The sequence below is a fragment of the Lactuca virosa genome, chromosome 7, assembly GCF_052849685.1.
Source record: "Lactuca virosa cultivar CGN04683 chromosome 7, Lactuca_virosa_CGN04683_v6, whole genome shotgun sequence".
Lineage (NCBI taxonomy): Eukaryota > Viridiplantae > Streptophyta > Magnoliopsida > Asterales > Asteraceae > Lactuca > Lactuca virosa.
Window position 1 is genome coordinate 181,367,276 of NC_136432.1, and position 24,595 is coordinate 181,391,870.

At 36.4% G+C, this 24,595-nt stretch overlaps 2 protein-coding genes and 2 long non-coding RNA genes across 7 annotated transcripts; 3 read left to right on the forward strand and 1 right to left on the reverse strand.

The window, feature by feature from the left end:
- Positions 1-400: 400 nt before the first annotated feature.
- LOC145123719 (uncharacterized) lies at positions 401-1,344 on the forward strand. Its single transcript, XR_013715262.1, has 4 exons — positions 401-566; positions 789-836; positions 947-1,015; positions 1,278-1,344. It is a non-coding gene; the product is annotated as an uncharacterized LOC145123719 (long non-coding RNA).
- Positions 1,345-1,665: 321 nt separating this feature from the next.
- LOC145126169 (uncharacterized) lies at positions 1,666-3,314 on the forward strand. Of its 2 annotated transcripts, XR_013716360.1 has the most exons (5): positions 1,666-2,157; positions 2,249-2,328; positions 2,472-2,606; positions 2,854-2,959; positions 3,088-3,314. It is a non-coding gene; the product is annotated as an uncharacterized LOC145126169 (long non-coding RNA). The 2 variants fall into 2 exon arrangements; XR_013716359.1 differs by having other exon boundaries at positions 1,666-2,328.
- A 6,436-nt stretch (positions 3,315-9,750) lies between these two features.
- On the forward strand, positions 9,751-16,419 carry LOC145124674 (uncharacterized). 3 transcript variants are annotated; one of them, XR_013715683.1, is made up of 5 exons: positions 9,751-10,468; positions 10,549-10,585; positions 10,680-10,801; positions 10,877-10,991; positions 16,401-16,419. XR_013715683.1 is itself a non-coding variant. In XM_079060093.1 (4 exons), the coding sequence occupies exons 1-4, from the start codon at positions 10,208-10,210 to the stop codon at positions 10,937-10,939; spliced, it is 483 nt and encodes a 160-aa protein (XP_078916219.1). In that variant the 5' UTR covers positions 9,751-10,207; the 3' UTR covers positions 10,940-11,039. The 3 variants fall into 3 exon arrangements, 1 of the variants encoding a protein (XP_078916219.1); XR_013715682.1 differs by lacking the exon at positions 16,401-16,419 and adding an exon at positions 15,130-15,394; XM_079060093.1 differs by lacking the exon at positions 16,401-16,419 and having other exon boundaries at positions 10,877-11,039.
- Positions 10,983-12,942, reverse strand: RUG2 (Regulator of chromosome condensation (RCC1) family protein). The gene is made up of 4 exons (XM_079060092.1): positions 12,488-12,942; positions 12,039-12,249; positions 11,657-11,945; positions 10,983-11,574 (listed from the first exon to the last, which is right to left on the reverse strand). The coding sequence occupies exons 1-4, from the start codon at positions 12,787-12,789 to the stop codon at positions 11,093-11,095; spliced, it is 1,284 nt and encodes a 427-aa protein (XP_078916218.1). The 5' UTR covers positions 12,790-12,942; the 3' UTR covers positions 10,983-11,092.
- Positions 16,420-24,595: the final 8,176 nt, after the last annotated feature.

A 24,595-nucleotide genomic window follows, 5' to 3' on the forward strand; every position in this document is an offset into this window, starting at 1 on the left:
ATTTCCAATCAATCAAAGAGTTATTTTGATATATATATATTTGTCTGTGTCTTTACAATTGCAATATTAGAGAAACCGAGCTCACTCACACTGCCATTGATAAAGCTCAATGTGTCCAGACTTTTGTACGAGAGCTGAATCCTGATACAAACACCAACACAGAGGAGTTGCCAATTTCTTCATCTCAACTGTTAGATGACAACCTGGATTTAGAATTCAGATTCAAGCTAGAATAAAGTTGATTTATCTCTTATCAAGTGTTGTGTGTTTATTTATATGTTTCCAACCATTTCTTTTTCATTATGTATGTTTGTTTTTTAATAAGTTCTTATGAATTTATACCTATCTTTATTTATTTATTTATTTTTTTGTCTTCCTAAACAGGTTTTGTATATTTTAATATCGTCCTTGATTCAATTACAGGTGAAAGTGCTGAATTTAGGATTATTTGATAACCCAATTCGATTGTGCAGTGAAGGAATTTCAGAAATTCTCAAGTGGAGTCAATAAGACGCTGAAACATACAAGCGTTATACACCTCATATTGCCCGACCCTTTCTCTTGAGGTAAATTTTTAATCGTAATTCTAAGTTCATGAATGCGAATGATATATATTCATGGATAATCATTCTTTTTTTCTTATAACAATATTATAACATCTGTTGAAGTTCTATATCATCCAGAATCTAACCAAAATAAGATATTTTCTAATATGCCCTTCCTTCTTTGCTTGGTATCTTTAATGTCAATTACTAACTTTTGAAGATGGGTTTGGGCTTCGTTCCTAGATTCTTTGTTGGGTTGTTACTGCTACTACCTGAGGAAAATGCTTTATGGTCTGTTTTAGCCTTCATTTGATTTTAATTTGTTCATCTTTCTAAGGTTCCCGGTTTCTTGAGTGATATATGCTTACTTTTTTTCATTGTTTCAACTAATTTCATTGCAGGGCTTTGATTGGAATTCTTTGATGATTACTTTGAGGGTTGTCATTCAAATGAAATGATTAGAGTCTCAGGTAGGTAATCTGTTTGGTATTTCCCATTAAGATTGTAGTCTCACTGAATCGAGTTATGTAATTTCTAATATTACTTAGTCATATCGATTATCTCGCATTTTATATATTGCATTCCTATTGTCAGTTTGATCAACTTGTCTTTTTAGATTTGGACCTGAGAAGTCTAAATGTTTGAATTCTAATAGCTCATAGCTTAAGCTTTATTAACCTATTTGTAATTTTCCTCACTCTTTGTAAAAGCTAATTTCTTACTAACATGCAGATTTGTGAATGCTCAATGCATTGAATGTGCTTCTTAGCTTTCTACAATCTTACCGAATCGCAAAGGTGATCCTTTATTCTTCATTGTTTTTGTTTAAAAGAATTTCTAAAGTATTTGGTTTCTTTGAAAAAGGTGACAATAAGTTTCATGCTTTCAAGCAATTCTTCATTATTTGTATAAGTTGGGGATTTCGATTTACAAAATTTCATTGGTTTTTGTTTCAATATAGCAATTTGTTATGCAGGTAAAAATGGAAAGGATAACTATGAAGTTGATAAAGCATCCAAGTGTTTCCTGGTTACATTTTGGTCCCCCCCCCCCCCCCCCCCCCTAATTGCTTATATTTATTTAACTCTAATTTTACCTAATTTGTGCGCTCTAACAAGGTGAGATCTTTTGGATTATATTTTCATCCACTGATATATTTATATGCTTTTCTTTTTTAGCTTATCTAAGTTTGATTGTTAACAATTCAAATGCAATCTCTTGCATTTCAGGGATTAAAAAAAAATGCAAGGTCACAACATTCCTGCTTCACTGGGTATAATTAGAATTCCACCTCACGAGTGAATTTTTTGTTGCTATTAATGAAAAGAAATCCAGTATACTTCAGATAAGACAAAACGGCTGATTAGTTGTGACCAAATTAGTTACCAGCTTAACAAAGGGTACTATTTGTTCACCTTTGGCGTAATGCCTACTTATGCATTACACAAGTCAGGTGTTTTTTTCTTATCCCCTAAAAATGTAGACTTGAATCGGTGAAAAAAAAATAAGTATTTTTCAAGTTATCAGGGAGTCAAACAATACTCAAAATGGGGAAGTAAAACTTTCTATCTTCCATTGCTTGATTGCAAACCATGGTGATCTCAAAACAAAGGTGACAAGTTTAGGCTTTGAATTTGTTTATTTGTGTGTATTTGTGTTTATATATGTATACAAAACTTATGAATTTGTATCTTTTTTCTAAGCTTTTTGAAACAGAGTAGCATTACGCTTCAACTATCGACATGCCTCTTCATTGAACTTCAACTTTCTGATGAAGATATTGGTAGGCAATTTAATTTGAATGCAGTAATGATAAGTTGGTATAAATTTCCAGTCTTTTTTGTTATAAATGGGGTATAAATATGCATGGAACATGAAATTTTATCTAATGGGGTCATAATGTAATAGTGTAAGTGGTTTCTGCAGGGTTAACCTTGAACATAGAGAAAGATGCAACAAAAACACATGTGAAGACTTTTTGGGGACCAAAACGTAATAGCTGGCATAATGATTCATTTTTGTGATCAAAATGTCCTCACACATACTTGAACCATATTTGAGGTAAACTTTATTATACATTTATTTTTGCATCAACTTTGAGTTGAAACTATTTAAAGAAGTATACATTTGTTGTGTAAAGTAATATTCTATTTGATCATGTATGTATTAAAGTTATTATTGGCGTTGTCATGATTCATATTATTGAAATTTGGAGCTCTTTTTTTGGGAAAAATACACTAATTCGGGGATAAAGAACCCACTAATCTAAAATTTTGTTGGGTTTTTATGATTCTTTTTGTTTTTTCAGAGTGTTGACAACAATGGAATGGGGAAATTATCCCATAGCTTGGTGTATTATGGATGAGCTATGGCAATTCGGAAATCTTTAGGAGCTAATTGTAAAAAATAGGAAGGTAACATACGATTTCTATTTATTAAGTAAATAAGAAAATGTGAATGTGCTTCCTATTAAAATGCAAGATTTGATCTGATGAAGACGCACAAATTCATATAGATGAAGAGTTTCCATTGTTTTTTTTAGGTCTACTTTACGATCTTCTCAACTGCACCAAGGTTACGTTAGATATTATGGTATTGCATGCATGGTTTGTGTGTGGTGTTATGCGGTGGACATAACAAACAAGTACCAAATCTAGTGGTTAGGCTTTGAAGGACTATGGCTGCTACTCACATCTATAATAAAACTTTAACCAAAATATGATATTCTAATGATGTGACACTGGTTATTGTATTTTTTTAAAGAATTTATGCAACAAGTGGCTTTGCACACAAGTTGTGCTTATGTTTCAATCGTTTAAATAAGTTCTAACTAATTGGGTTTAAGAGTGAATATAAGGGATTTGATAATGAAGTGAGGGATTCCTATTGAAAATATTTAATTTGATGACCCAAATATAGGGTTGTGGTTTTTGGACCTTTAGGTAGCGTTTGACAGATGGACTGGGTGGAACATCACTTAATTGGACTAGATTGGACCGTACATGACTGGACAATTTATTTTTATAGTATTTGGTAGGACTAGAACAGAACGGAACAAGATATTAAAGAAAGACCATAATGCCCTTCTACCCAAATAAAAGTATAAAACACATTTAACAAAAATAACGTCAATGTTAACAAATTTATTTGAAGAAATTATTTAAAATTTGTACATTAAAACTCCTAATACCAAATAATCGAATCAGTATAGTTATGGGGTGGCAGGGTCCATAGCTCATATATTGACTTTCAATTACAATCAATATACAGAGCAACTATATTGTGAAAAAAATCTAAATGATTATAGAATGCATGTACTAGAAAGAAGAAAGAGTAAACATAGACTCAAATATTGACTAAACAATTTATTCTAATCAAGATCACAAGAAACCGACCCCATTAAAGTGTTAAAATGCAACAAGAAATTGTTGAGTGTGAATCCACGGAGGTTGTTGAGTGTGAATCCACAGAAAAGTTGGTCAAAAATGACAGGAAACCAGGAACCATGTGTGAAGCCACAACTGGTCAAAAATGGCAGGAAACCAGGAACCATGTGTGTTTCCATATCTATATAAGAGATTCATCTGTATTTGTAAAACTTGTATCTAGTGTAACACAGAAAGAGTGCAGATTAGCACCAAGAAATGTAAATTCCTAGTTACCGGTGGACGTAGGTCAGAGAAGGACCGAACCACGTTAAATCCCTCATGTTCATCCTTGTGTTCTTGTTTTTCGTGAGCTGTGTGTGTGTTTAGAGTCGTGTGTTAAGTGTCTCGATCCTAACAAGTGGTATCAGAGCAAGGTTTTAGCTCCAGAAGGTGATTTTCAGTTTTTTGGTCGAAATTTTTTTTCGTCAAAAACGATTTTGGTGTATACCGTTGGAAAGGTCTCGTTCCGAAGATTCCGAAAATATTTTTTTCTGAATTTTTTGACAACCGGAAGACGTCCAAATCGCCGGTCAAAGGTTTGCCGGAATAGTGAACGGAAAAACCAGTTTTGCCGGAGAAGACGACACTGTAGACCGGAGTTCCGCCGGAGAAGACGACACTGTAGACTGGAGTTCCGCCGGAGAAGACGACACTGTAGCAACACTGTAGCAACACTGTAGCAGATTTGAAAAATTGCAGTTTAGCCCCTGAACTTTCAGAAAATTGCAGTTTAGCCCCTGAACTTTCAGAAAATTGCAGTTTAGCCCCTAATCTTTCAGAAAATGGCAGAAAGCAATAAGCTTCAGATTGAGAAGTTTGATGGGAAAGATTTTGGTTGGTGGAAGATGCAAATTGAAGATTTGCTCGTGTAGAAAGACTTGGACGCAGTTTTAGGTGAAAAACCGGAGGCAATCACACAAGCAAACTGGGAGACTTTGGATAAGAAGGCCAAGACATTTATTAGACTGACTTTGTCAAAGGATGTTGCCTTCAACATTTTGAAGGAGACCTCGGCAAAGGGAATCATGGAGGCATTGTCTAATATGTACGAGAAGCCGTCGGCAGCAAATAAAGTCTTCCTGATTCGGGAACTAGTCAACACGAGGATGAGGGAAGGAAGTTCAGTTACAGTACACATCAACAATTTAAACTCGATTTTATCCAGACTTGGGTCAGTGGGAATAAAATTTGAGGACGAAGCTCAAGCTTTACTACTGTTATCACCATTACCTGACACAGTTGGTCCGGAACAGTTACAGCCGTTACTAGTTCCGCAGGATCGAAAGAGCTCACTTTTGAGGGAATTCGGGATTTAATTCTAGGCGAAGACGTCAGACGAAGAAATTCCGGGGAATCATCAAGTGAACAATTGAATGCGGTCAGAGGTAGAAGAAATAACAGAGGTAGTGGGAGCGGGAACAGGAGAAGGAGTCAGTCAAGGACTCGAAATGATGTGACTTGTTAGAACTGTAAAGAGGTTGGACATTTCAGGAATCAATGTCCAAAAGACAAGAAAGAAGTTAACGTTGCAGTAGACCATTCAGATGATGATGTTTTGATCTGTAGTGTGGAGAGCAATGTGGATTCCTGGGTTATGGATTCGGGTGCTTCATTTCACGCTACCCACAGCCGTGAAGCACTGCGGAATCTGAAAGAAGGGGATTTTGGTAAGGTAAGACTGGCGAACGATGAGGTTCTTGATGTGAAGAGCATAGGTGACTTAGATCTGAAGACTCCAGTCGGTCCATGGACTTTGAAGGATGTCCGGGTAATTCCAAGTCTGAAGAAACAGTTGATTTCTGTTGGGCAGTTGGATGAACAGGGACACGAGGTTAAGTTCAGGAATGGGCAGTGGAAGGTTGTCAAAGGAAATCTTGTGATAGCTCGTGGACATAAGAGGGGTTCATTATATATGGTCAGTTTACCGTCTGAGGGAGTAACCGTCCCAGTTCAGAAGAAAAACAAAATCCGGTTCATAGAGTCTCGTGGACAGAAGAAGGTTTGCTTTGCAGATGGCAAACCCAGAGTCACAGGTCAGATTCAGGTTGAACGTGTTTGGAACGGTTCAGAAAAACCAGTCAAGGGCATTCATAGCAGTGGGAGCATGGGCTTTGTTTCAGCTAGAATACCCAGAACACAGTGGGTTAAGAGAACCAGTATTCCATCTGTAAAAGTCTCTCCAGATTATCTGCTTCACATGGAGAGTGTCGTTTGTTCTCAGGATGTTCCAGGATCGGGCAGTTCATTTCAGTGGGAGCCGATGGAGACAGAGAACATGTCAGTGGCAGACTTAGCCATGACTGATGTGTTGGAGCTAACGAAAGCTTCAACTGGCCTTCAGGTTAATTGAAGAGAATGCCAGGGTAACTAGGAAGGAGTTAAGATCAAATACAGATGCACAGTTGAAGCACATGTGAAGATTGTTCCGTGGCTTCAAGTGGGAGATTGTTGAGTGTGAATCCACGGAGGTTGTTGAGTGTGAATCCACAGAAAAGTTGCTCAAAAATGGCAGGAAACCAGGAACCATGTGTGAAGCCACAACTGGTCAAAAATGGCAGGAAACCAGGAACCATGTGTGTTTCCATCTCTATATAAGAGATTCATCTGTATTTGTAAAACTTGTATCTAGTGTAACACAGAAAGAGTGCAGATTAGCACCAAGAAATGTAAATTCCTAGTTACCGGTGGACGTAGGTCAGAGAAGGACCGAACCACGTTAAATCCCTCATGTTCATCCTTGTGTTCTTGTTTTTCGTGAGCTATGTGTGTGTTTAGAGTCGTGTGTTAAGTGTCTCGATCCTAACAGAAATTATCCTACGTGACTACACATCCATGTAAAAAATCTATCAAATCATGCTAGACTATATTTTTCCAGCTGCGAAAATCATAACCCACTTCCTTGATGCCAAAGGTATATGCAACAAGAACAAAAAAATATATATTAACAAGAACCTATAATCATATCCGTGTTCTTTGATTCCAAACAAATATTTTGCAGGTTCGAAAACCTATACCAACATAAACCCAAGACAAGAACAAATAAACAAAGACCTTACATAAATTGCCGATACTTGGAGAAGACGTCTAACGATAATTTGAAGAAGAAGACAATAAGATGATAACAACAAATGATTTTGCACCCAATGATAAATAGCAAAAACGTAGCAATGGATAAGTTAAAAGCTACAATCATTTGGTAAATATTTTTGTACATATTACACTTTAATAATATAATTGGGTAGATTTGTCATGTACATTGTTAATATAGGAACGAATGAAAGAAATATGCTATAAAAATAAGATACATCAATATATTGTTTATATTTGTCAACCTGTCCACCGGACGGACATGACATTAGTTGTTGTTTGTTATTGGTTGAGGTAATGAACTTCATGAATTGCTAACTGTTTTCGTTTATGTATGATTGAAATGATGATGTACTTTCTTTATTATGGGTGAAATGGTAATGTACTTGGTACATTACCTTGTGGTAATATACTTTCTTTGAAGATTCTAAAATAGTTGAAGTGGTAATATACTTTATTTGAAGATTACAAGGTAATATACTTTCTTTGAAGATTCTAAAATGGTTGAAGTGGTAATATACTTTATTTGAAGATTCTTAAATGGTAATGTACTTTGTAAATTTCGTTTTTGGTTGTGTTCTTATAAATACATATTTTAATTTATGTATTTTTAATAATAAATACATATTTATCATTTATTTATAAAAACATAATATGTATTTTGAAGTATAAATACACATTTATTATTTATTGATTATGTATATACAAAAATATGCAAGAAATACAAATTTAAAGAAAAAAAATACAATTTTTTATGATCTAAGAAAAAAATATTTATCATTTGTTTTTGTTTATGTATTTTGTATATAAAAATATACAAAACTTTTGGTGATAACGCACCTCAAGATGAGCTTAAAACCGACTTTTAAAAAAAATGTAAGTGTTTATATATCATTTTCCTTATATGAAAAGGCTATCTATGTGTTTTTCTTTTAAATATTTATTTGAAAAAACATCATAAATGGTTCCTGTGGTTTCCCAAAATCTGAAGTATAGTACCCGTGGTTTAGAAACGTCATAGATGGTCCATGTGCTTTCAAAACTTTTGACGATTGGTCCTTATTGCTAACTCCGTTAAGTTTTGTCCGTTAACTGAACGACATTTTCGTCATTTCACACCACAGGGACCATTTATGATATTTTCAATTATTTTTTTAAAAAACTAAAAACCTAAATATAATTATTTAATATATAATCTCTCTCTCTCTCTCTCTCTCCGGAAAACACAATCGAAACCCACCACTACCATAGATCACCACTACTTCTGCCGGATACCACCACCATTACCAGCTCCTGTCAAATAAAAAAAATTCAAAACTCATCTCCCTCGTTCTTATTTTCAGAAAAAGAAAATACCACCACCACCCATTAACACCGGTAACACCACCATCTGATGAAGATTCGAAGCAAATTCAAAACAAGTACACGTCCTCTCTCTTTTCCAGATTCATACACATCCATACAAAGATGATTTTTTTATAAAGATTCAAAACAAATACACACCCTCTCTCTTACGGATTCATACAAATACATACAATGATGGAAAATATGAAGATCTGAGGAACCAAATGAAGATTTAAACCAAGTTCAACACAAATACACATACACAAGCATCATATTTACAGTTAATCTATTTCATGAAAGATTTAACACCAAAATTGGAAACGAGTAAAAGAAATATCAAATAACACATAAACTCCATATTTCCACAATTAATCTTATGTACATCTCGGAGCTAACATTCAAAAGCCAGAAATCAAGGGAAAGAAATATCAGGATTACACAATGGCTGAAGATCAGAGCTCACATTAAAAAAAAAAAAAAAAAAAAAAAACCCAAAAAATCCATGTATTCCACAATTAACCTTATGTTCATCTCGATTTTCTTAAACAGATAAGGATCAGAGATAGCATAAAAAACCCCAAATTTAACAAGGTCTCCATAAATCGACACACACATACACTCTAAAATCGTCATCTCACCTTCAAATATCGCCTCGTCTTCTGATCTCGGTTGTGGAGACGAACTTTGAATCAAGTTTAGGGTTAGGGCTAGATCTAAGCAGATACGATTGGCAGATACGACAAGGTAGAGAGATACACATACACTCCGGAGTCACCGCCGTCTTTCTCTGTTCGTCTTCTTCGGTTTTGTTAACTCTAGAGCTGCAACGATGCCCTTTCTTTTTCCCTTGGTGGTCATTTCAAGTACAAACTTAGGGCTTTGTATGTGTGTCTGTGTTTGAAGAAGACGTGAAGATGAATGGATTTAAGTTCGTTTCTTTTCTTGTGAGTTTGAAGAATACGTACTCCCGAGAGAGAGAGAGAGAGAGAGAGAGAGAGAGAGAGAGAGAGACCCATTTTTTTTTCCAAACAAATAAGATAAAGCATCATAAATGGTCCCTAAGGTAGTGAAATGGTAGTGAAATGACAAAAATACCCTTCAGTTAACGGACAAACTTAACGGAGTTAGCAATAAGGACCAATCGTCAAAAGTTTTGAAAGCACAGGGACCATCTATGAGGTTTTTAAACCATGGGGACTAAACTTCAGATTTTGGGAAACCACAGGGACCATTTATGATGTTTTTTCTATTTATTTAATGAATTAAAATAAATATAATTACCGAATACGAAGATACCATAATATATCCATAATTATTTTTAATCAGTGTATAATTTCCAGAAACCGTTAGTCCGTACTCTGTAGATCACGTCGTACTTTCAGACCAAACAACCGTCGCCGGAATAGTTCCGACTTCCGATGGCTTAAATTCCATGGCTGAAGAACGATTCAGTGGTTTCAGGTTAGGAATTGCCATTAATGGCAATCCACGTAGGTGGTGTAAGAGAAGCCCAATTTTTGTTCAGATCATCATCGTTGTTATCAATTTGCTGCATTTCTCAATCGCCCCTTTCAGCTTGAACCTTGACGACAATCTACATCTGTAGCGGTGGCTCACGGCGGCTGTCGTGGTGGCAGGTGGTAGTTGCAGCTAGGCCACCAATAGAAAGACTTGGGCCTAAGATGTTCTTTACCCAAACTCAATTTGAAATTTGGATAGAGATGTCCCACATTACTCTTAACAGAAACGAGTGGACAACAAACACACACAAATTGCAACACCAGATCAGGTGTCAGAGAGAAGATGGCTACAAACCTTGTTCACGGCGTTTATCAACACCACCGCCGCCTGATACCACCGCAGCAATGTTTCAATTTCTACCGTGATCGGACCTCCATTAACGTGAACACCGTATCCTCAAATCTGAAGCAGTTCTTTTCGCTGCGTAGGCAAATTAGGGCTCCGAGATCACCTCCGGTTATCCGTAGATTCACCACAATTTCTGCATCACTTGATCTAACCGAAGACAATGTCAAGCTCGTTTTAGATGACGCTAGAACAAAGGCAAGTTTTAATCTCATTAATCAATCCAAATTTCATATCCATAACGTTTAAAACCCTAAATTCGTTCTGATTTTGTGCAGTTTTCACACTTATTCGATGCATCAGTAGGAATGACAGGTGACCTACTTTTCCATATCGGTTTACCTTCCAGTTTCCTCCACTGATTTCATTACTTTATTGAAACAAAACGAAAATGAATCTATGAAAACAGGAGTTGCAGAATTAGCTGAAGTAGATGGACCATTTGTGAAGATTAGACTCACAGGTCGATTCTGGCATGAACGTTCTCTTGTTTTAGCCAGACTTGGAAACTATCTGAAAGAGAGGATTCCAGTAAGCTTATTCCATTTCAATCTTGTAACATTCTTCATCTATGGTTATAACAATGGCGGAAATGGTTGTTTTCAGGAGATATTGGAGGTGGACATTGAAGATGAGAAGCAATTAGACGATAGCCCTGAAAACTTTTGAGCTTTTGGATTCAAGATTCATGAAACATCACAAAACCACAATGTTGTAACTTGTAAGCATTCATCTGATTAGCAACTAAGATACATCTTTTCAATTTTCATATATGAAATGCATTCATAAACACAAACAATACACAACACAATTGTCTATCAGTCAACTAGTTAAGACCAAATTATGATCAAACCCTGAAACAACTTGCAAAACATTTGTATCTTCTGAAAACTCAACCACCATTGGTTCATGTTCATCCATGGAACTACCCAACCCAAGCCTCCCACTTCTCCCACACCCCCAAGAAAAAACCTCTCCATTATCCGTGAGGACAATGGAGTGGACCCGCCCACCCGACACTGATACGGGCTTTTCCCCTAAAAGCCCATCCACAAGCAACGGAATATTCCCTGGACCTTCTCTTCCAAGTTGACAATTTTGCCCCCAACCCCATGAAAACACCCCTGAGATACCTTCACCACCTTCTGCAGATGGAATCTGACATATAGCTAAAGAATGCCCTAGCCCTGAAGAAATTGAAACAGGGTGGACACTTATGTCAACAGGAAGTAACTCCAAATCTTGTGTTGATCTTCCTAATTGTCCATATACATTGCTTCCTCCACTTAATAAAGTTCCATCACCTGAATCAAGAACACTTTTTTTTATCATTTTGGTGTAAAAAATAGTATAATAGATCTGTACTGATATTAGCCCTAGACTTACGTAAAAGAACCAAGGTGTGGTCAAGCCCACATGACACGTCAGCAACTTCAACGCCTTTTAATTCATCAATCAAACATGGCTCCCATATGATGGGCATATCATTCTCTTTACTCATTGCTTCCAATACTACTTTTTCAGCATCTTCAAGCTTTGACAAATTGTTTACAGAATCGAGTGGGGACACACTCGTAATTTCTCTCTTTCCTAATCTACCATCAGCTGAATAACCCCAACCGAATAACTTTCCATCTTTAGTAAGTGCAAGAGCGTGTCCCCATCCAAATGACACCTGTTTGTTCATTACAATCTATCAGATGATATTATCTTCAGGATGATAATATCTGTTACTGAAAGTCTGATTACTTGATTAGTGATTCCCCACCTTAATTATCTCTTCTTTTGAAAGAGCTTTTATTTTGGTGGGATGAATGGCTTCTGTGATTCCGATTCCAAGACCTAATTGACCCCGTTTTGATTTCCCCCAAATCCATATACACCCGTCGATTCCAATAGCTGCAGAAACAACACCAGAGGCAAATGCAGATTTTACATCACTTAATCCCTCTATTCTTTTTGGTTCAATCCATGTTTCTCTGTTACAAAAAAATGAACAGTGTTAATGTTCTAGATTTTATTTCCATAAAAGCCCTTGGCTAGTAACATTCACCGATTTATTCATACTTAATAAGAAAAGAGAAAAGAAACAGCATACAATGTTAGGATTGTTGCAGAATATGCTAGATTTTTTTTTCTCCAAAATAGCTAGCCTAGTAGAGTCTAGTAAATAGGGAGAGAAATGAAAATGAAAATAGGTGAAAAGTGGAATTGTACCTAGGGGAATCAAGGTTCCGACCAAGTTGTGATTCGGCATTGCGACCCCAAGACCAGAGGTGGCCTTGGGAAGTAACGGCGAGAGAGTGGTAGTGACCGGCGGCGATGCTGGAAACATCGGGAGGTAGGGCTGAGATTGGAGTGGGTTCGTAGGCGTCGGAATTGATTCCGGTGACGGAGATTGGTAAGCCAAGAGCACCATGGCTGCCGTCTCCGAAACTCATTACGGTGGTGGTGGTGGTGGTCATCCATCGACAATTGGTGACGCCTTTGAGAGGGAAGTTCTTCAAAACGCGAAACATCGGTAGTTAGAAGTTTTCGGATGGCTGGATCAGATCTTAGTTAATTGATGCCTCGCCATTCATGAATCGGAGACCCGAATTTTCGTAGTTCGTCGCTTTTTAGGAATCCGAAATCTTAAACAAAACTCCCATCCATTACGATCAAATTATTTGTTTGATTTTTTTCTTTTTTTAATTTAATAGAATTAATATACATCATTTATATAAAAAGATTGAACCAATTATTTATATTATATAAAATTATATTATTTTTTTTAACCACAAATCTAATCTACTTATAAACTACTCCCTAATTCCACTTATGTCCCAAAAACTACTCTATAATTTCATTTATGTTTCATAAACTATTCCATAATTTCACCTATGACTCCTAAACCACTTATTATTATAATTATTGTTTGTTTATTTATTTATTTTCACGTTTTATATAATTATATTATATCATATTGTTTTTTTGACGTTTTGATTGAATATACAGATTAAGATAAAAACACCGATAACCACCAATCATCAAATACATTTATGTAATGTTGTTTTTGACGTTTTGATCAAATACAATATTAAGATAAAAACATTGATAACTATCAATCATTCAATATAATTATTTAATGTTGTTTTTTGACGTTTTGTCCGTTTACATCATTCGTTTATATGTCCGTGTTCGTTTATTTGTTCGGATTTAAGATGTTATATAGGTATCTTTTAAACGAACGATCTTATACGGTTTTAAAGATTTTGTTTGTTTACATTGTTTCAATTTATAATTTAATTAGGTGTAAGACTCATGTATTATACAAGTTTATTAAAAAGACCAAAAGTAACTTGTGAGTAAAAAAGACCATTAACCACAAAGACCATGTTAATAAAAAAATAAGTAACGACTGATTTTGTGACATTTGGTAAAACACATTGACTATTTATGTAATTTGGTCTTAATTAATCTATACTAATAAAATTAATTAATATGAATTCACAAATGGAATGTATTATATATATATATATATATATATATATATATATATATATATATATATATATATATATATATATATATAAATAAAGAGAAATTCACAAATAGAAAGTTATTATGTACATTAATTAATATATTTATAAAATTAATTAATATGAAGTGACATTTAATAGGTGAACTTTGAATAAAAAAAACTATAAAAATGACAAGTGGATATTAAATAATTTAAAAAAATCTAGAAAATAACAAGTGTCAAAATCAAGGTTGTAAAAATTGATTGACGTTAGCTAGGCGGTAGACTGGGGTTAAAGGATTAATCGGCTAGGCGGAGATTAATCGGGAGATTAATCGGAAACCATTAATTGCTAATTTATTGGATTTAAAAAAAATTAAATATGACTAATACCGTATCAAAGTTCATGAATATCACTAATATCATAACAAAATAGGTTAATATGATTAATAAAAGACTAATCATACGTTAAATAGTTTCTATTGAGATATAACTTATTCAAAGTGTTAAATTTTCATCGGATTCTACTACTTCACTCATTGTGTATACAGGGATTAATCGCTAGGCGTCCTCTAATCGGTCGACTAGCGCCTAGGGATTAATCGAAGATTAATCGGGATTTTTACAACATTGATCAAAATAAAGGAGAAGATGACATGTGGCAAAATCATTATTATTTATTAGGATATATATTAAAAATAACTTACAACTTAGTTATGTTCTTTTATACGAAAAAAATGTAAGGAAATACGTTAAACATGAAAAAACATAAGTAAAAAGTTTGAAGGTATATATATATATATATATATATATATATATATATATATATATATATATATATATATATATATATATATATTGTACGGGTATACATATTTTGTTGGGAGTAATCCTCTATTTGCAATTGATCAAGGTCTTGTTATATGAAAAAGTAATCTTGATTAAGCAATCTCAAAAGTGAAACATGAAGTTCAAAGATTGAAGATAAGTTTGCGTTATATATATATATATATATATATATATATATATATATATATATATATATGAGTTAGGTTCAAATGTTTCCACAACTATTGTGTGCATGAATGCACCAATAGGAAATTAAGAATAAATAAATCATTTAAGGGTATTATAGTAATATTTGCATAGTTAATTATGGTAGATCAACAACAATTCCTTATATCACGCAAGAAGCAAAGATAAATTTAGAACATTAGCCCTAAATTGATTTCACCGCTTCCCACCACCCCTGTAGATCGATTTCACCATTTCTCTCTGTCCTCTCTATTTGTTCCATATTCAAGCCCTAAATCGATTGACGAAACGAATGATATGTGTATGGCTGTTACAATTGTAGAAAGAAAAGAGAGAGAAGGAATGCAGAGAGAGATAGAGAGAGAGAGAGAGAGAGAGCGAGCGAGAAAGAGGTACTAACATGCAGAACAGAACTCTGATTTTGCTCTAATGGCTGGCTATGGCGTTTGACTGTAACCTTTGGCATGGTCGCCGACGAATATTTTAAGCCGTTCAATGTTAGCTACGATCACAGAGCACTTATTATTGATGGACAACGGAGAATGCTTATTTCCGCAGGAATTCACTATCCTCGAGCCACACCTGAGGTATTTTACTTCTTCTACTTGTTCAATGACTTCAGTCAATTCTACGATAACAATCCTCTGTGGTGTATAAGTCTACATATACAACATTTTATTTTGTTTACAATTTAACATGATTCAGACGCAAAAGCAGGATATATGGGATTTCAAGGGTTTTATTAGGTTATTTTGGCAAAAATTGAATTTTGGGTTGTGCTTTCTGTTTCTGTGTTTCATCAAATAATATGTGATTTCTGTTTCTGTGTTTCATTTTCATTCTCATCTTTCATCTACCTCTTTTCCTGACATGTATGAAGTTCAACATAGTTTATAATGGGCGATGGTGATTGTTTCCCCTCCAACTCTATTTTACCTTCACAAGATGGCCTTTCCATTTATTTGGCTATATATAATGCGGTCTCTTTACTTTTACCTAAATCTAATTGTTTATTTCATGATTGTTTTTGTATTTGATTAATTTAGATGAATTCGAGTAGTATGTTAGTGTGTTTGGCTGTACTTTATCTTATTGCATATAAGGTGTTTGTGAAAATGTCTAAAAGAGAACTTGATATAATATATACAATTTGTTTGATCGGTGGGTTTGGATGTGCATTATCTCATGATTGATTTTGTATATGATTGATTTTAGGTGAATTTGATTAGTGTGTTAGTGTGTTTAGTGTGTTAGTGTGTTTGGTTGTACTTTATCTTATTACATGCTAGGTGTATTCCAGCAAAATGTATTCTGCTACTTGTATTTCACTTGACAAGATCTGATGTGTATATACATGCTTGTATGTGACAAAACATAAACAATAATTTCCATGTGTGTAGAATACTCATAAACTCATTCTATTAGAAAAACGACTATGATTTAAGTGCATTCTGTTAAAATTTATTTATATATATGCATTATGTTAGAATGTCTTTTGATATACGTGCATTCTGTAATGTATTCTGTTAGAATTTATTTATATATATTTGTTTAACTGGTAATACTAACGAGTAATGTATCTTATTCTTTCAGAATTGCATGGAGAAGGAATTCAATATTGATCATACAAGAGAAATATTTGGAATCGAGTAACATGTACCATATATATATATATATATATATATATATATATATATATATATATATATATATATATATATATATATATATTGTCAAACCCCAAAACCGGAACAGCGGAAACGTTCTGGGGTGGAGGACGTCATGCGTAGTATCACAACAGTTGTATCATAGTAAGCGAAGTAAACACAACCATTACATTATAATAAGAATATTTACATTGTTTGAAAACATGTTTATACATAACAGTATATAACAAAAGTAAAAGACGTGACTCCAAAATGCTTCGTCTTCTCCAAAAGTTGGCAGGAGTACCTGTCTATTGTTGCCCTGAGAATACAAGTAGTTTTGAAAATATCAGCATAAAGCTGATGAGTTCATAAGCGTTTAGTTATGGTGAAAGAAATGTTTCTTTGATCATTTGAAAAGTATTTCCCAAGAAAATCCTATATTTTCTTTAAAAGTTGATAGTTGGTTAACAGTTCTGGAATGAAGTGTACAAGTATCTACCATACTTGTATCGTTAGATGTAGTTTCCTGAAAAACCCTGTTTGCTCTCAGTGAGGTGTATTAGCCTTATTACATAAATAAAACTAATAAATAAGTAGTGAACTAGATCCTAAGGGTATTACTAATGCCCTCTAGTAATCAAATCGGTTATTATTTTGAGGTTAGTTCACTTGTTTCATTATTACAAAAGTAAATTCTCGTTATCTAGGTTGTGAGTGTCATAACCGTACTTAGACTGGATATGGCACGTACCGGGGGCCAGTATCTTTTTATGACTTTGTCACCCCTGAACCTAACGGTCCCGCTGTAGCTAGCAGCGAAGGTGCGGGATAGTCAGTCCCATATAGATCTATACACAATAGTCACGCTCTCCCTACAAGAGATTCTGGTTACAAGGGTTAGTCCTACACTCACGAATCCGGTGGAGTGTTACCGAGGACGTGTCTCAAAACTTAGCCTAACAAATTTACAAGTAATAATACTGAAAATCATGTTTATGTTTTGTATAAATCCTTTGCAAAATATCCCATGTTATGACAAGATTCACAAGTTCCTTGCTTTAGTTTTGAAAACTGTTTCTACGAATTGATTTCTTAATCGTTTGGTAAAACTGTTTTCTGTGTTAAAAGCATACTAAACATATAATTATTTTAAACAAAACAATATACTTGAGCACAAGTTTCCTTGTACTTTTGCTTGTATTCCCCCCCTAAAAACATGAAAAACTCGGAAAAAGCGTAGGGGTATGAACTCACCGTTTGACGTAGGATCTGGGTGAATGATCGGTTACGAATGCTGAGTTTCAACCGATGTTTCGTACGCAAGTGGATCATATTAACATGTGATAACACATATGTGTGTTAGAATTAGGGTGTTTCATGACTAAACATGACGGGAAACCACCCTAAAGACTTGGAAATGCTTGTCGGGACCCTATATGATCAAACAAGGGAGGTGTACGGCCAAAGGAGTGTGTGTGCGGCCAGGGTGTGCGGTCAGCCTGTGTGTGCGGTTGCACACAGGAGTGTGCAGCCGTACAGGGGGCGTGTGCGGCCGTACATGGGAGTGTGCGGCTGTACAGAGAGGGTGTGCGGCCGTACACAGGGGTGTGCGACTGTACACTCCTCATTTGTGCCCGAAATGTCGATTTTGAGGTGTTCTAGTGCTAATACCAAGTCCAACTAGCAAATGGAGACTTAAGGTTTGTGCGGCACCTCATGAAGGTGTGCGGCCGTACACCTTCAAGGGATGAAGAACACGAAGAACACTATGAGTTTTAGGCTTAGATTCAAGTGTTTTACCAATATAACAAGCTGAATGAGGAAGTAGTTCACGTTTTTGAGGCCTTTAGAGTGTTATTGGATGAAGTTTTTAGAGAGAGAAAGTAGAGAGAGAAAGTAAAGTGCAGCCAAATGAAAGGAATGAGTGAAGGGGGTTACCTTATATATATAAGGGTGAGTGTGCGGCTGGAGGGTGGGTGTGCGGCCGCACACCCATGTGTGCGGCCGTACACACCTCTCAGGAGGGTGTATGGCCCGGTTTTGTTTCTATACGACTTGTTGACTCATTTCTAATCTCATTCCCGGCTGTACTCAAGCTTAGAACACTTAAACTAACTCTTAAACGGTGTTAAAAGGTGATAAAATCGAGTTTAATATTGATATACAGACCAATTGCACAAGATAAAAGTTTCGGGTTGTCACATCATCCCCCCGTTAGAGGGAATTTCGTCTCGAAATTCGAACATAGAATACAAATCATGGATTAGAAAAGAGATGTGGATGCTTTCTGTTTCATCTGATCTTCGCGCTCCCAAGTGAATTCAGGTCCCCGCTTGGCATTCCAGCGAACCTTCACTATCGGGATGCGACTTTGTTTCGTTCGTTTGATCTCTCTATCCAAGATTTTGACTGGTTCTTCCACCAAGTTCAGGTTCTCGTTGATCTCAATCTTGCCAAGAGGAACCGTAAGGGTTTCGTCAGATACGCATTTCTTAAGATTTGAAACGTGGAATACAGGATGAATGTTGCTGAGTTCTTGTGGTAAACGAAGTTTGTAGGCTACGGGACTGATCCTAGCAAGGATCTTGGACGGTCCAACGTATCCTGATTTTAGCTTTCGACGCTTTGCGGAGCGTATCGGGCTTTTCCAGGGTGTGACCTGCAAAAGGACACGTCCACCAATCTGGAATTTCAAGGGTTTTTGTCTCTCATCGGCGTAGCCCTTTCGCACGATCTTTTCTGCCGTCTCTCGGATGATTTCAAGACTCGTGAGAGTGTTGTCAGGGACTCGACTCTTGTCTAGTTGCATGTCGCCCACCTCAGCCCAGCACATATGGGGTCTGTACTTATGGCTGTAGAGGGCTTCGAACGGCGCAACCTTGATGCTGGATAGGTCGCCGTTCGTTGCGAGAAGGTTCAACTAAGAGTATTTGAGTTTCCCACGACGTATTTCCAATTGTCCGGATAACCCTCTTACTTTGTGCATGTCCTTGTGAGTGGTGCTCTTCGTATGAATACTTTCGGGTTTCGAAGAGAGATGAATTTTTGAAGTTCACATCTAATTTGTCATTACGAGTGACGAGAGTTTTGCGATAACACGATTTAAGACAACAAGGTTTGGTATAACATGGACTTAGTCGGACTAAACAGGATGACGTCGTAGAATCGCGCGTTAAGTTCGTCTGGAAGGACCGTTTTGTTAGCACATTGGTGTCCCTAAATGAACGTCTCTGGTATTTTCTGCGTTTGATTTGGACTTGGTGGGTACTAGTAATGCGAGGGTCCTGATGTTCTGAAACTATGAACACTTGATGGAATGGTTCTTACTAAATCCTCTATGATCGTTTGGTGCATACAAGTCATGTATATCTACAACTGACCCTAGCGTAGTCACTTACGCTATCATGATTCGCTTATTAGGGCTTTAAACCTTATAAGGATTTTGTGATTTAATCCGAGCGAGAAAGTAATCACAATTATGAACAATTATTGGGGTTTTCGAAAACGTACCATTACGCAGCAGGTTTCTTTGATGCTTCCTCATTCCCTGAGGTCAGACTTATCCCGTTTCCTCATTATTCTTCTCTGTTGGGCAGTCTCTTTTAAGATGTCCCATATCGCCACATACGCAGCACACTTGGACTATGCTAGCATCAGTAGTGGAAGTGATGTGTTGGGTCGGGGTCTTTGCGAAGCGGGCTTCTTTGCCATCCTTAGCCCTTGGACAATTTCTTTCGTAATGTCCGGGTTCGCCACAATTGTAGCAAACCTGAATCGTCTTTACACCAGTAATCGAGGTGTTTGGCTATGCCGGTGCTCTGCAGTAACAGGTGGTGTGTCCTTGTTTGTTGCAGTTCTTACAATGAAGTGTTCGGCACTTTCCTACGTGGTGGAAGTTGCATTTCTCGCAACTTGGAAGTTTTCCAGCATATTGCCGCACTGGCGTTGGCACTGGTTGGGCGGATGTGGCGGTTGTAGAAGTTATCTCGAGTTGTCGTTTCTTGGCAAGTTTCTGAGACGACTTGTTCTTTCTCTCGGACCAAAATTTCCGTTTGGCGCTCTTAGGTTTGGGAGCTGGAATGTTCCCTTGGACAGGCCCTTGTTGATTTCCTGGTGTGTTGCTACAGTTCGAGGTGTGGATACTGTTCCCATTCCCTTTTGGGTTGTTAGTGTTAAGAACAGCTAGGGCGGCTGCTACGGCTGCTGTGACAGTAGCTTGGAATGTAGTTGGGTCCATCTGGAGGATCGGTGTCTTACCGGTGGGTTGGTTACGTTTCTTCGGAGGCATGATCTGTTATGTGTCAAGAAAAGAGTTTGTGAGCAACAATGGTTGCCTCTGGTTGTATCCTAAATATTTGTCTATGCATTGAGATTTTTCCCGTTTTGCTATCTGACTCTCATTGATTCGACCCACATCCCTATGATGTGGTCTTAGCAAGGATAGAAAAGATTTGAGCACACAAAGTTCACATACAATAAGTTTACGAACTCCTGATTGCTCAGCTCATTGGGCTGGCTGAGTAACTCTCACATTTTCGCCGGCTCTTGACGATATGGAGATTTAGCTATAAGGGTAGTTCCGGGGATCAAGTCGATACGGGATTCAACTTGGCACTCGGAAGAAATCCCTGGAATGCCCTTGGGGAAGACATCGGGAAAGTTGCAGACTTCGAAGATGCTCTCGAGGTCTTTAACTTCTTGCGTCTCATTGACAACATGAACCAGGAATGCATAGCATTCCTTCCGTAGATGCTCCTAGGCTTCGACGCATGAAATGATACTAAGTTTCGAACAGACTTATCACTGAACCCAGTGAGGACTCCGTCAGAAGGAAGATTGAGACGAATCGCTTTCTCGAAGCAAAGGATATCAGCACGATTTGAGGCTTAACCATTTCGTGCCGATTTGGATATCGAAGCTGATATGAAATTGATGGGGAAAAGGAATAATCATCTAAGTACATCTTATGATTCACGTTTTGAGCACAAAACAGTGATGGGACCTTGATAAAGTTGCTTACTTTTCATGCTATCGATCCAAGGTATACTTTTGACAATGAAAATCTTTAACTGAAATATGATAGTTGCCACCATTGTCGATATCAAGATTACACAGAGTTTGGAAAATTTGACCTATGAGTAGGTCTACCACATACCAACAGATGAACAATTTGACAACCTAAAGAACTAGGAAATCAGTACTTGCAAGACAAGAATGTCTTCAGAGAAAGGAGCTATTTAGAACATAAATAGGAAAGCTATTCTTTAAACCAAAAGGAAGGACAAGTAGAATATTTCCTACTGGCGACGGGCACTCCTCAGGTGAAACCTTAATTCGGCCAGCTGGCGCTCCACGTCATGCAGGCGTCTCTCGTACTCTGACTGATGGGCTCGGAGCTCTATGACCTCGGCTCGGGTTGTAGTTAACTCTCGCTGCAGAGCTTCATTGTTCCATGCGGCCCTCGCATGAGTAATCTCGAAGCGACGGATGCGGTCCGTGATGGTGTCCGAATTAGCTTTGAGCTCCACTGCTCGCTGAAGGGTTGCCATACCTAGCTCCACATTGCGAGCCACTCGGCGTGTCAGGATTGGAAGGGCCCTGTCTGCGGGGCCTCCCTCGTTCAGATTGTAGAAGTTGCGATTTCCGTCGTATGGGAGGGGTTGGTCTTGCTCGTGGCTCCACCTATTCAAACTCCTGACCCACATGAGCGTTGGACCTTGGAATCCAACTTGGGGGTTAGGATTGTTGGATTAATGTCTAAGTCCATAACTATAATTGGTAAGACTTGACCCGACCCGACATGGTCCATTTGGGTTGCATGACATCATGCATTTGGATAGACTATAATGAGAGAAATAACACTTAAGGTTGGTTAATATATTATAAGTTCTAATATATTAATAAGGTTATTTAATTAGTATTGATCAAGAATTAATTTGGAATTAATTAAGTGATCAAAAGGAGACTAATTAAATATATGGGTTGATTGTGTAAATCATTCATTCTTATATATGTGGGCTTGTGATCCAAGATTCCTTATGTTGGACTAAGTCCATGGGGTGACCCATGGATACTCCATGGAGGTTAAAATCCATGGAGCATAAGGAATGGGTAAAGTTATGAGTTACATGGTGTAACCCTAATAGCCACCATATAAAAGAATCCCATGGCTCAAGAAATCGTGCACTAATGTGTGAGTGTGAGGGCTAGACGATTTCAAGGAGTGTTCAAGTTTCTCTCATGTTATTCCAAGTGTATTTGGTGTTGTGTGAACCATTTGAGGTGTCACACTTGGGGCACTAGGCACTCAAGCTTCATGAAGACATTCTACATCAAAGAGGTATGTATTCTATCTTGTTATATTTATTATTTTGTATGCTAGATTAGGATAATACCTTGGATGTTCATAATTGTATGTATAATAGAGAAAACATAGATCCAAGGTATTTAGGGTTGCATGTACACTTAGGAGTGTTAGAATGCTCATAACCCAACAGTGGTATCAAAGCCTAGACTTGTTTTCTTGTTATACTTGCAAAAGTAGCTGAAAAATCGAGTTGGATGCATATATTCGATTGTTTTGGCTGGAATTGGACTAGGAACATTACCCTAAGATGTTTTTGTAAACTTGTTTTTGATGTGGTAATGTTCATGCTAATCCAATTTCTAAGATAATTGTCATAATTTCGAGATTTGTATTAGTTTGTATGTTCATGCTAATTTCTTGAAGATTGGTGATTTGAATTATCTTGTTCTTATGAGGTTCTTAGATTAATAGAAAAGTTGTGTGAAATAGTTGTTTTCAATCCATTTTAATCTAAGAGTTGATTCCAAAGTGTGTTTTTGTAACTTGTCCTCAAGTTATATGAAAAGTCACATTTAAGAATCATAAAACTCATAAAAGTTGGCAAATGTTACAAAATGAAGAGTCTAGTTCTAATTAAATGGTTTTATGACTCCATAACTTGTCCTCAAGTTATGGAGGTTCAAGAGTCTCTTCATTTAATTAAAAAAAAGTGTAACCTTAATTAGTTCCATAAGTTACAATAAAAAAAAGTTATTTTTTTTATTAATTAGTTTAAAGTCTTCCATAACTTGTCCTCAAGTTATGGAACTTGAAGAGTTTTTTTTTTTTTTTTTTTTTATTTATTTATTTATTTTTTTTTAATTAAAACTACTTTAAACTCATAAGTTATAGAATTAATTAGTTTTGAATAGTTTCAAAACTTGCCCTCAAGTTTTGGAATTTGAAAAGTTTTCACTTATGAATACTTTAATTCCAAGTTAGCCCTTAGAATTTTAAAAGTTAAAATTCAACCCTTATACTTTATAATATTATAAGTTAATAATATTTATATATATGTATAAGAGTAAAGTCAGTCTTACCGTTAGTAGGCCTCATTCACGAAGTCGGTCTATAAGGGGGGTATAAGGTTACTGCCTATAAAATGACAGTTTAATAGGTGTCCACTCTCACCCACCGCTTCCTTGACTGGTGGAGGGTCGTTAGCCGAACGGGTAGGACAAGGACTATAATTCTCCTTTCATTAAAAGTATTAATGATAAATACTAAGTAACTAAACTCTTATTAATACCCAATCTTAGTTACTTAGGAAAATGTGAATTTGGTGCTAACCCATGAAATTACACTTTGCACTTTGCTTAAGTCGTTAGTGGAGCGTGTGTGGTTAACCGGCACACTAACCTGGACTTAACAAGGTAGGCAAAGGGTAACTTAATATTTATCATAGTATCGGTGGAGCGTGTGTGGTTAACCGGCACACTGATTAAGGGGTAAATATTAAGGGTACCAAGTATATTTGCATGGTTATTCACACCTTGTTTTGTGATCCTCGGCATCCCAGTCACAAAACCTGAAGGGCACACTCGAGATTGAAACATGCCTTTGAACAGTTCAATGAATCTCAAAGATCTAGGACTTTCAAATCTAATTAAAACCTAATAAATTATTTCGTTTTTCATGGTGGAAATTGGTGAATCGTCATTCACCTACCTTCAAATATTTTATAGCTTGGATTACGACATCCCTCTTCTAAGTTATAAAATAGTTTGTTGGGTCTTAGCCTTAATATTTCATATTGGGTGTCATATTAAGGACTTTAAATCAACTATCTTGAA

What these genes read in the sequence shown, in the direction of transcription:
- LOC145124674 (XM_079060093.1), top strand. Translation starts at nt 10,208, where the DNA reads ATGGCTACAAACCTTGTTCACGGCGTTTATCAACACCACCGCCGCCTG. An exon ending in TAGATGACGCTAGAACAAAG is followed by an intron (nt 10,469 to 10,548) that starts GCAAGTTTTAAT and finishes GATTTTGTGCAG; the next exon opens with TTTTCACACTTATTCGATGC. An exon ending in ATCTGAAAGAGAGGATTCCA is followed by an intron (nt 10,802 to 10,876) that starts GTAAGCTTATTC and finishes GGTTGTTTTCAG; the next exon opens with GAGATATTGGAGGTGGACAT.
- RUG2 (XM_079060092.1), bottom strand. Translation starts at nt 12,789, where the DNA reads ATGTTTCGCGTTTTGAAGAACTTCCCTCTCAAAGGCGTCACCAATTGT. An exon ending in CAAAAGAAGAGATAATTAAG is followed by an intron (nt 11,946 to 12,038) that starts GTGGGGAATCAC and finishes ATGAACAAACAG; the next exon opens with GTGTCATTTGGATGGGGACA. An exon ending in CCACACCTTGGTTCTTTTAC is followed by an intron (nt 11,575 to 11,656) that starts GTAAGTCTAGGG and finishes TTCTTGATTCAG; the next exon opens with GTGATGGAACTTTATTAAGT.